At 44.2% G+C, this 12,424-nt stretch overlaps 1 protein-coding gene across 2 annotated transcripts; it reads right to left on the bottom strand.

Annotated features, from left to right (window-relative positions):
- Positions 1–2,398: 2,398 nt before the first annotated feature.
- her9 (hairy-related 9) lies at positions 2,399–4,299 on the bottom strand. Of its 2 annotated transcripts, none has more exons than XM_061074774.1 (4): positions 4,014–4,299; positions 3,734–3,829; positions 3,536–3,623; positions 2,399–3,421 (listed from the first exon to the last, which is right to left on the bottom strand). In XM_061074774.1, the coding sequence occupies exons 1-4, from the start codon at positions 4,119–4,121 to the stop codon at positions 2,826–2,828; spliced, it is 888 nt and encodes a 295-aa protein (XP_060930757.1). In that variant the 5' UTR covers positions 4,122–4,299; the 3' UTR covers positions 2,399–2,825. The 2 variants fall into 2 exon arrangements, with proteins under 2 accessions (XP_060930757.1, XP_060930756.1); XM_061074773.1 differs by having other exon boundaries at positions 2,399–3,424.
- Positions 4,300–12,424: the final 8,125 nt, after the last annotated feature.

Genomic DNA, 12,424 nt, shown 5'->3' on the forward strand with positions numbered 1-12,424 from the left:
GTGCAGCCCTGTGCAGGAATCCTTTTCATCAGCAGAGAGCAGGGATTCCCGCCTGTTTGGTTTGATAGACTCTGTTGAGGAGAATCCACATTTCCTCTCTGGTATTGGACCTGCTGAGGCAGAGGTGAGGTTATAACAAGCCCACATCTGGATCCAACATCTGCAAAATGACAGAGAGGAGTATTTAGGCTCTGTTATCCAGCAGTGCCATTAATGCCCATGTTATTTCTGACTGTGCGCATTACGTTTGTCTTTGATTCTATCTCTCTGACAAAAGTTTATCTAACACGTTTGGCCGCTTGGTTTCATGATATGATATGTATTTATCTTCACCGGCACACGCAGACAACGGGATCTGATGGGACAGCGTTATCCTGGTTTGCAAACAGCCACATGTCGCCTTATAAAAACAGGATGAACTCAGTCCACTTCTCTCGGAGCACTGTGCGCGCTGCTGGACTCGAGTCGGTCCTTCAGGTTCTCGTCGAGCCGTGGCTCTGCTTCTTGGCGGCCACACGCGTGTGCGCTTTGCCTCCTCACCTCCGCCGAGCAGCACGACCTGCAGCCAGCGGGGATTCACTGAGTGGCACCGCGCCAGGCCGCAGGCAGCCTAGTGCGCTCGGTTCCCACGACCTCAGCTCCACATAGGCATCTCTGCACTATTAGCTCAGACACTGAAGGCAGGGGGAAGAACCACAAAACCCACACGAGGTGCCAACTGATGTTTTCAGTTTTGCCTTCTCTCTCTGAGTGCAGCTGCCTGTGCGTCACTGACAGAGTGAGGTTTACAGTGTGCCATTTAGCGAAGGTGTCATCTGCAGGGCACCGACTCTCAGTGCTGCGTGAAAGTGAGAATGCAACTACACACAAATCTAGAGTTGGATAGGTTATCAGGGCAAAAACACCCACCAGCAGTCACTCAGACCAAGTCATAGTAAAAGTAGATTTCCAAGATTGTTCCTTGAGGATCTATAGGCGGTTTGTGCGTACGTGCCCACCTGCATGTGTGCCTGCTGCTGCAGTAACGTGGCATTTAATTGGGGATGTGCACGCTCACATATACTTAAAGTTTGCAAACTGAATATGTCCATTTGTTGTCTGCGTGTGTCCTCGTGTCCAGGGCAGAGACACTTGAAACAACTTTGGTTACCCACTTTTGGCCTGCATGTGCCAGCCGTGCGCGCCCACGACGCGCCGGCGGAGGATTAAATGTTGGGGGGTGTTGACCGGCGGTCACCAGGCTGAAACCTAATCCAGAGCAAAGGGGCCCATGGCTGCAAGTGGCTGACACATGGCCAGCGCCACGCCGCCCGACACTGGGCCACTGCCCCCAGTTCCGAAGCCCAGTCACTGAAGGAAGATAGGTTTACACCCGGGGATAAACAGGGACGAGGGTGGGAGTGAGTGGACGTGTGTGTGTGTGTGCGGGGGGGGTTATACCCAGAAAAGTGTGTGAAGCTGTGATGGAAAAGGCACCTGACCAGATGTAGGACAGAGATTATACAACCTAAATAAATAAAACAGCTCACTTCAAATGATCATATCAGCGTGTACGTGCAGCGAGAGGAGGGCGCAGAAGGTGATTTTGGAGACTAAGTAACATTCAGGGCTCAAATGTTCTATAACCTGCAGTTATGGTCTGTATTCCTCGGCCCCATTTCCCCGCCAGCAAACCGAAGTTCCCTCGTTTTCTTCCTCATTGAGGTGTAGGCCCACTGGGAGTGGAATCGAACAATTGACGCACAAAAGGAAGCGAGGATCCTTCCATATTCTCCTTTCACTGAGGCAATCTGTTAGTGACATTAACCCCTGAGCGCATTTCCCAGGCTCATGAATAGGTTTTAAGACTTCTTAAAGCTCCCGCTGCATACAGGATGAGACTCCTTTCAAACTTTTAATTACCTTTATAGCAATAGAAAAATACACCCCCATTGTCCCCTGTGCCATTCTCCGGTGAGCCAGATGTAAAGAGCTCCCGCCAAACTGGTGACAAGGTGGCCACTTAGAACCTAGAGTGGATGAATTGATATTGAAGTTCATATCAGGAGCATGATCGATAGATTGCAATTTTTTTCGTTTTCGCAAACACCCTTCAGCTGTGTCCACTGTCTTCAAAAAAGTTATATTCTCTGACTTCAATAGAATCAATAGAATGTGTCCGTATGAACAGTAACTTTTGCGTAGGGTGTCAAAGACAGAATGATAATTTATACCCTGCAATTAAGTACAAAAATAGCAATTCAAACATGATAATAACAGACTGTCATCAATGGCATTTTTACGCATGAAATGTAACTTTTACGCACGGCCTGAGCGACTACAATGACCTTTTTTTCCTCCAATAAAGTAAAAAAAAAAACAGCAGCTGGAATGATAGAAACAGGCTGTGGACAAGACGTTCATTTTTGAAAAGTAATTTATTAAAACAACGGGCCAAAGCCCAACTTCAGTTTTTTTTCTTTTCAACACAAAACAACAAAGAATATAAAACACAGCTTTGGTATAACAATTCATAACAACTCTGTACAAAACTAAAATCTTTTCATAAAAAGTACTTCATGACAAAACATCTCCTATATCTCTTCTGCATGTACACATTTTTTATCACCGACATCCAAATGTTGGATTCAGACGATAAATTAGAAAAACTGCCATATAAGGCAACCCCTGTTCCATAGAACGAAACAATGACAGGTACTGGGGTTTTTTAAGTGGTTCGAGTTACCATTCCACTGCGGAAAAGTCACAGGTTGATCCCCCGCAACAGTTGTGTGCAGTCACTTAAAAAAAAGTAATGGTTTCGCATGAGTCTCTCGTCCCTTGGGCTACCAGGGCCGCCACACGGGCTCGTTGCTCTCGGAGCCGGTGCTGACCCCCACGGGGCTGACCGCCTGGGACCCCCCGGAGAAGGACGTCATCCCGTGGATTGGAGATGCTGCAGGGGGCCCCGGGCTGCCGTGCACCGGGCTGCCGTGCACCGGGCTGCCGTGCACCGCGACAGGCACTCCTGCGTTTGCGTAAAGGGGGATCACCGGGGCTGTGGCGGAGGCAAAGGCCGGGTTAGGGATCAAAAAAGCGAACTGTCCGTCGGAGGCGGGCACCAGCTGGAAGCCCCCGAACACCTTGGGGGAGAGGGCCTCCGCGGGGCTGAGCTTGGAGCCCATGGAGGCTCCGCTGATGGGGAGGGTGGATGGGAGCTGCACATGGAGAGGCTGCGCCAGATGCGCCTGCTGGGACGGGACCTGCTGCGGGTAGGTCATGGACATCATCTGGCCCATGCAGCTGGAGAGGTGGTTGAGGAGCCGCGACCTCACCTCCGTGTTCACCCCCTCGGAGGTGGACAGGAAGCGGGTGACCTCGTTCGTGCACTCGTTGAATCCGGCTCTGTATTTACTCAGGACCGTGGCGTCCGCTGAGAGTGCTGCTGGGGGGGAAGAGAGAGAGAGAGAGAGGATATTAGAGACACGTTTGTGGGTGAGAGATTCCATCTGCAGATTTCGTAAAGGGGTTTGATTTGATCTTCAGATAAACTTACCGCTCATCTGCACACGCTGCATGTTCCTCAGGTGTTTCACTGTCATCTCCAGAATGTCTGCTTTCTCCAGCTTGGAGTGTCTGGAGCTCTGCGAGAGAAAACAGGACAAGTTGAGTTTTTGTTCAAGGTGCACCTCAAAAAAATCATTTTACGTGGATGAAAACTTGCTGAATGGATCAACATGACTTTTTTACTTACATCTTTTTTGAGTGCGTCCAGGATGAGTGTCTTCAGCTGCCCGAGGCTTTCGTTAATTCTCGCTCTCCGGCGTTTTTCCATGATCGGTTTGGATGACTGCAAAGAAGAAACAATTCCACATCAATCTCTTGATCGACACGTAAAGTTCCCACGCTATCACAACCAACTTGTTAATCCAATCACAAACTCTGAAAACGGAGTCTCCCTACTCCAGAAAGGCTCAACAAACAGGATGGTCTGATGTGCGTAATGCGTGCGTAATAACGAAAATAACCATTACCTTTCTGTGCTCGCTGGCATTTTTGGGTTTGTCCGGCGTGTGGGATCCGGTCGCAGGGGCCCCGGCGAGAGGGGACGCGGTCTGCTTCTCCATGGTGTCAGCTGGCATGGTGGCTCCAACCCGGAGAAGAGTCGAGGGGTATAAATCCTTTTTCTTGATGAGAGAAAGAGTAGAAAAAAGCTTCCAAACAGGAGGTCACTCGGAGCCTCTGCGGAGGATGTGCGGGTCGTCTGGTCGGATCGTGTGTGTTATCACCGAGCTGTCACCTGACCTGGCTCCGGTGGGGGGGGTGTGGGGGGGGCGAGTCTGCGCTTCTGGCTCCGACACACGCGCCGCCGCGGCTCTTATAGACGGCTCGCGTGCTCCCGGTTCGTGTGAAACCCGCTCTGCATTCTTTCCCACACTCGCCTCAGCCAATGGCGCGAGGGACTCACCCATTGGACGCGAGGCAGAGCGCTGATTGGCCCCCCCCCCCCAGCGGGCCGTCGGTCACGCGCTGCTCAATCAGCCCTGCAGGGACAAACAACAAAGCGAGAGAGAGAGAGAGAGAGAGAGAGAGAGAGAGAGAGAGAGAGAGAGAGAGAGAGAGAGAGAGAGAGAGAGAGAGAGAGAGAGAGAGAGAGAGAGAGAGAGAGAGAGAGAGAGAGAGAGAGAGAGAGAGAGAGAGAGAGAGAGAGAGAGAGAGAGAGAGAGAGAGGAAGAGAGAGAGGGGGAGAGAGAGAGAGGAAGAGAGAGAGAGAGAGAGAGAGAAAAGTGCCAATACCCAGAATAAACATCAAATATGAATACATATGTGAATAATAATATCTATGTTTAAATATAGATGAATGGTAGAGAGAGAGAAGAGAGATGGAGAGAGAGAGGAAGAGAGAGATAGAGAGAGAGAGGAAGATAGAGAGAGAGAGAGAGGAAGAGAGAGAGAGGAAGAGAGAGAGAGAGATTTGATTTTTTTAAGCCACTTTTATTTACTCATTGAAATTCCAAAAAAACACACGATACATCAAAAAAATAAAAAACAATATTCAATCCAAAATGTGACTAAACACCAGAGAGAGAGAGAGAGAGAGAGAGAGAGAGAGAGAGAGAGAGAGCTGCTGCGGTGGCGGCGGCCGGGGCAGGGCTGTGAAGTGATAAGGGAGAAGGAGGAGGAGGGGGGGGCTCTAGATGTTTGTTTCCAACTTTGCTCAGTGCTCGTGAAAAATGCTGCGCAGCCTGGAGTGTGTGAAAGAGACAGAGACTCTCTCTCTCACGGTGAGGACGACCACCTCCTCCATGGCGACTATACGTGTTAATGTGAAGAATTATAGAAATATAATAATGAATGCATCCAATAAGATCATCGATCAGGATCCATGTCTCCAATAAGAGAAACCAGTCTTGTTGTTATTGATTCTTTTGGAGCGAATAGTTGAATGTTTCTCTGGGTCATCAAAAGTGCCAATACCCAGAATAAATATCAAATATAAATACATATGTGAATAATAATATCTATGTTTAAATATAGATGAATGGTAGAGATAGAGAGAGAGAGAGAGAGAGAGAGTTGGATAATATACCTGCTGTGGCTAAACACTGTTTATGTTTATTTATTTGGGACATAAACATCTTCAAGGCCTCATATGAAAACAAACAGCCTTCACCACACACACTCACACACACACACTCACACGCACACACACACACACACACACACACACTCACACACACACACACACTCACACACACACACACACACACACACACACACACACACACACTCCTCTCAGACATCTGTAATGGCACGCGAGGCGGTTTGCAGCAGCACTCGCGGAGCCAATGGCGCGCGGCCACTTTATGCAAATATCCAGGACGCTCTGTGATTGGCTGTGCGAGCGGCTCCGTGTCAATCATCGCGGCGCGGGAGCAGCTCAAAGAGGAGGAGGGGGGGGGCACATCTGTCCGCGTGCCATGCGCACACACTCTCCTCCGGTCTGCGCCGCGCACGTGCCAGAACCTGGAGATTACAGCGTCATGGAGCGTATATAGAGACTGAACAGACTGGAACTATTAACTTTAACCAGTACAGAGTAGAATAGAATACAGTAGAATAGAATAGAATAGAATAGAATAGAATAGAATAGAATAGAATAGAATAGAATAGAATAGAATAGAATAGAATAGAATAGAAAAGAGTAGAGTAGAATAGAATACAGTAGAATAGAATAGAATAGAATAGAATAGAATAGAATAGAATAGAGTAGAGTAGAGTAGAATAGAATAGAATAGTATATTCATGGCACGTCTAGGCTGCAGTAAAATCATGCTGCAGTATCTAATTTTACTCCGGTCAAACGACAAAAGTATAGTATAGTATCGTATAATAAGAGAGGCGGTGGACTAGTGGCAGAAACTTGGACTATGGGCAGAAAAGGTCTCTGGTTCGTCTCTGGATCGACTCCACGGAGAAACAACAAAAAGACGTCTAATGCCCCTGAGCAAGGCACCTTACTCCCCCAACATCTGCTCCCCGGGCGCCGTACATGGCTGCTCACTGCTCTGTGTGTCCTGCACCAGATGGGTTAAAAGCAGAGTGTGCCTGTGCATGTCTGTGCATGTGTGTGGGATAATAAAATGTATCTTAAATCTCTTAAATCTTAATTAACCATTTATAGTTTAACTGCATCCTCATAATCGAGATGAGTGGTTTGAAACGAGCGGACAGTGTTTAAAGGAGAAGAGCACCACCTAGCGTCTAATATCCAAAAGTTAAGCAATTTAACATGATGACTCCAGTAAATGTGGTCAAGCTCTAAGTTATGGAAAATGTTCATATTACCTTCATGCTCAGTCTCATTTAAGTATCCTCCAAGTTTTTATAGAGTTGTTTTATTATGAATTATGCTGATAAGATACCATTGTTTTTCTGTGGTTTTCTCTGGTACAATATTATTTTCTTTCTAAACTGCATTTAGTTTGTTATTATCATTCATTCCTTTATTATAGTTTATTAAAGGAGATGCAAGAAGAGCCTCATTTATCCTCCAGTAGGCCTTCACAAGGAAAACACTTTTTAAATGTTTATTGAATGACCACAAGGGGGCACATCTGTGTCCAGGTTAAAGGAGAAAACAAGTAATTAACCATCATAAAATGGAACTAAATCTTCAAATCTATTTTGCTCATAATATCTATACATATAAAACGATATAATTGTATCTTTAAAACTTCCATTCAAATCGAATTAAAGAAAAAAAAAAGTAAGGAGGGCAGGTGCTCATGGGCACAGGTGATAAAACAAAGGAAAACAGTTAAAAACCTTTGTTTATATGTACATTATTCAAACTATACATGATTCCATTTTAACATTTATTTGGTGAGAACAAGTAAAAACAAGCAATCACTAAATGTGCGATTTGGATATTCATCAATTGCAACTGTTTATACACGTGAGTTGTATGTATATTTACAGTATGTATGTATCTTAGAAACCATGCATACTTCATAAAATGACATTACAAACTCTCTGACACAAATGCAATATATTGATACTTGCAAGTTACTTGATGTATGTATATTGTTTCTAATGCAACACTCTATGTTTGGATTTTTGTGGTGTTGTATTTGCAATGCAACAAGTACTTTACAGATCTGTACTAACTAGAGTTTCACACTGTAAGAATGAAACTGTAAGAATGAAACTCATGTTTATTATTCACCCACATGAGCCAGTTATAATACTCAGCATCATACAGTGGTTATAGCTTCATGTAAAACATACAAAAAGACAAAAAAAGTACAATTCAAACTTAGCAAGAAGAATCAAAATGTGTATCAATGATTTTAAGTCTAATAAAAGTCCTATTCTGAAGTTCCTGAAACCAGCTCAGAAACCCAGACATTGTAACAGTTACCGGTCACTTCTCATAAATCTGTAATTGTGACACAAATGAAAACTTGATTGGAGCGAACAGCAGATTTCCATGTTAAACCGGTGGATGTGCTGCGACAATAGGAGCATTACAGAGTCTAAGGAGGCGTAGATGTCATAGTAATCGTCAAACCGATGACAAAGTCCGTGATCCTCTTTTGGCCGGCAGTCTATTGAAACAGGCCAAATGTAATAAAATTTTGCTAAGCCCTGCTTCAGCCGGGTCTCTTGTGGAGTATCAGTCATTGTTCAGTGGCTCATGTCCCTCTGTGGGTGAGCTGTGCTGAGGCATGCTGGACACTTGTTTACCCAGGATCCGGAGTCTCAAGAGCCAGCTGTGTGTGCTCGGGCTCACATCGCTTTTATTTGCTTTCGGATTGGGCCAAATGATGCAGATCTAATTCTACAGAGTTACGTGCAGGCTACACAACTGCTCCCTGCAGCAGTGGAGTCACCGGGGACTTTGATGGAATAACTGTGTGCTAGGTGGAGCAGCACCTGTTGAACCTGATCCGAAGTCAGGACAACAACGTCCGACAACTCTTGGTATGTCCAAACTCTGCCCATCAATAAATACCCCTCCCTCCCCATTCCTGCATTTCAAAGATCTGGACTCAGACAACAAAGACGCCAAGAATTCCTCTTCAACTGAAAGCAACTTTTTGAGTGACTCCATCATTAGGGCATCATTAAAGCGGATGCCGACATGGCTGATCCGAGGAATGCAGAGAACAGAAATCGCTGCTGTTTTTTAAGAGACGATCAACGTTCACCAGACAAGAGCCCAAAGTACTTGCTTTTTGACTTAGCTCTATGAAGTAGGGATCTGCAGGCGGAGATGTCGGGGGGGAGATGAAAGGCCAAGATAGGAGGGAGAAGCCGTGTTTGCAGATTTAGCCGAGTTCAGTCGTCTGTTGTGCAGATCTGGTGAATGCTCAGCGGCTCCTTTTCACTGCCGCCTGCTTAATTTGTTGTTGTACAATGAGCCTGTGCACTTCTCCAAATCCATGTGCAGAATGCAGAAGGAGAGTCAATTATATCTGTATTAGGTGGTGTGGGCCAGCCAATCCCTTTATATGCACTCCCTGATCAAGTGCTGGTAGATGTGTTTACTGTGATGACTCCCCGACGCTGAGCCGTCACAAGGCCTGTTTGGGTGGCCTCTGCTTTGTTTCAGCTGCTGTTACATTTTTATGGAGGAAAAAGCAGAAAAGCAATGAAACAAGATGCTGCTCAACTGTGGAAACTTCACTTTGGTGCTTTGATCTCAAGAGAAACAGTAAAATCTGGGTGTTAAGATAAGATAATAAGTTCAGATAATCCTTTATTAGTCCCGCAATGGTGAAATTTGCAATATTACAGTGGCAAGAGTCAAAAATAGGCATCAGTAAGTAATAATAAGTCAAATGCAATACATAAGTGTTGGGATAATAATACTTAAGTGTAAGGAAGTATAAGAAATATGAATGGAATAAATAGCTAATATAATAAAGTGTAAAAGCAAGACAAATATGCACGGAGAGGATATGTACAGTGGATGGATCGCACATGAACCATTGCATTATGCAGACAGAATGAATATTGCACATAAGAGTCCATAATGGGTGCGTCTAGTTCTACTGGGAGCAGAGGTGGTTGTATAGTCTCACTGCTGCAGGAAGGAACTACAGTTCTCTTTCAGACACTGAATGTGCTGCCCAGTTTGACCTTCTCTCTAAAGTCTCTTGTGTTTCACTGGAGTATTTTTCCATTTTGTGAAAATTCATATATCTTATTTCACCAGATCTCAGAGGGATCGAGATTTTTTTTTTATCTTTCATCAAGATATTTGAATTATTCTCTATGACATCAAGGAAAATGTTGAAAAACACCCGATCTCCTAATGTTAAAAGAAAGTTTCAAAACATTCCCCGGATCTGCTCCATGACCCGTATCTTCCCCACACCACACCACAGATCTCCACCAAGTCTTTCTGGAATCCGTCCTGCAGTTACTGCTTGATCTTGCTTACTAACAGACAGTCCAAAAAAATTACAGCTGAAAACGTATAACTTACAACATATAATAGTCAGGGCTGCGGCCGTGGTTACAAGTCAACACATCTGTGTATGATTTTAGTTACTTCTCATTTCCTTTCTTCTCTTTTCTTTTCTTAATCTATTAAGTGCAGTTATTATTTTCAGGTCTTTTATTTCTAGGTCTAAATGCTATTTCCAAGGTAAAAATTCTGGTGCAGTAATGTTGATCTTTTTTTTATCTATTCATTGGCCAATAAAAATACTGTAATAGGCCCATAGAATACTCCTAGAGTACTCATCTGTATGAGAGCACAGAGAAGACATAACACCAGTGTACACATGAGTAGCTGAAACCATGATCATAGTATCCAGTTATATAAGTACTTTCAGCTTTGAGGAATAAACAACACTTATGTACTTTACTATAATGGAGTATTTTTACAGTGTGGTGTTATTACATTTACGTTAGTCAAGGATCTGAGTTCCTGCACCACTGGTGAACCAGACACGTGATGACGATCAGGACACATCAGGCATTTGATGTTGTGTTTCCACATCAGATTCGACAGCAGCTCTTCAAAGCTCCTGTTAGCACCAGTTCGTACTGTGAGGTTTGTAAAACATGTAAATCCAGGATCCCAGCAGCAGCAGCAGCAGCAGCAGTGGATCTTAAGCCTCTGGGTGAAAGGACACCTGTGGCTCCTTCATTCACTTCCCACTTTAAGTAGAGGGATTTGCAGAATGCCAAAAAACACAGGGCTGATAAAACAAAAATATTGACGAATTAACAAATATTTTGTGTAAAAATCTGCACTTTTTTCCTCACCGGCATTGGCACCAGATCTGAGGGTATTTTCACACGCATTGTTGTCAGGGATTTCTTCAATTTGGGACTGGTTAAATATATTAAACTTTTTTTTGGAACGCCCCTCAATTGTGCTGGTATTAACAAAGCTATTTTCCTGTTCAACTGTTCCGTATTTGATGTATTACCGGGACTGCAGGGGTGCTTTATGAGAGGTCCGAATTTGAATACATTAATATGAATCTGGAAATATTTCTCATGGCATTACAGGGCTGGGTGCGCTTGGTCAAAGGCTTCAAACGCTGCCTGTTTGCACCACAAACGTGAGGGAAAGTGGTATTTTTCATGCATTTTCACTTTATTCTCCTTAATCTCATTACTCCCTCGGTTGTTTTCATACCTGGGAAAAAAGGGGGAAAAAAACCCTGAGATCAATTATATTTGCCTCACTTTTCAAGCGGCTTGTTGTCATTTTGCCATCTGCAGACCAGCATGTCCAGTACAATGTGGTGTATTCACAGAGCCTCTTTGGCTTTCTGAACAGAGAGAGAGACCCTTTTCTCTTGCTTCTCGCCCCAATTCAGGGCTTTCTTCTCCCTTTTAAGTGGGCTGTTGATGAGGTTAGTCTAATCAGATTAAGTCAACTCACATTGGTCTCTGCAGTTTGTTTTCCTTCCAAAGGAGCCCTGACATCTCCTATACTTTTTTCCCTTTATCCTCCTCCTCGCACTTTTCATCCAGGCTTCCACCCAAAAAAACCCTTTCAGCCGAGGTCCCAATGGACTCCTTTATAAACCGCAGTTCCCCAATGATATAGGTTATTTAGAAGGGGTCACTAGACCGCAATACATGGGAAAGGCCTTTAAAGTTGTGCAGTGACGCATTTGGACATTTCCACTGGTGTCTGTGTGAATGCCAGAGATTAGGTAAACACAAAGTGCTAAATCAAATTTTGGAAATTGCTGGAACCTTTAATTTGATTCCTGAATAAATGTTTAAGGGATGTTTTCTGTAAACTACACGGCTAATGCAATCTCTAACTTTAATTTCGTCACTTGGCTGAGAGGGAGTGTGTTCACGGCCAACTTGTTAAATACTTTTTAAGTGAAATAAATACAATTTGATTGTTTGGGTTTAACAAGACGTGCCTGTTATGCTGGTTTAAAACAACAAGATGTGTATTTGTGGGAAGATCTGGAAAACGCTTGGATTAAAATGTAATAATGTAATTTTAATACCTAAGGGAAAACAGATAAGTAGGCTACACTTGTTTCCTGAGAGTTTAGGTATTCCTACATCTTGAAAATATGCAAGATAATTAAGAGCATCAAAAACTACGTGTTTACACTAGTGACGCAAATTTGTAATTACACAATCAATTATTACTTTGCACGTCTTGACTGAAGGAACTCAAGAGAGTCATTACTGGAGGCAAAAGTTTAGAAAGTTCATGATCCCACAGTGAAATCAATTCTTCTTCTTCAAAACTGATTTGATGAATCTGCACAGATGCCCATGAGAAGAATACACCCCCCACCTGTAACTGTAAAAACCTCTGAAGTTCTCATCAGTGGTGTGTGTCGTAATTTGATTCCCCCACTAATAAAGGGCTTACAAAGACAATGAGCACAATGAGTACAGAGGAGGTCTTTTCAGATGACTTCAGAGCCCCCACCCCTCC

The sequence above is a fragment of the Limanda limanda genome, chromosome 7 (genome assembly GCF_963576545.1).
Source record: "Limanda limanda chromosome 7, fLimLim1.1, whole genome shotgun sequence".
NCBI classification, from domain to species: Eukaryota; Metazoa; Chordata; class Actinopteri; order Pleuronectiformes; family Pleuronectidae; genus Limanda; species Limanda limanda.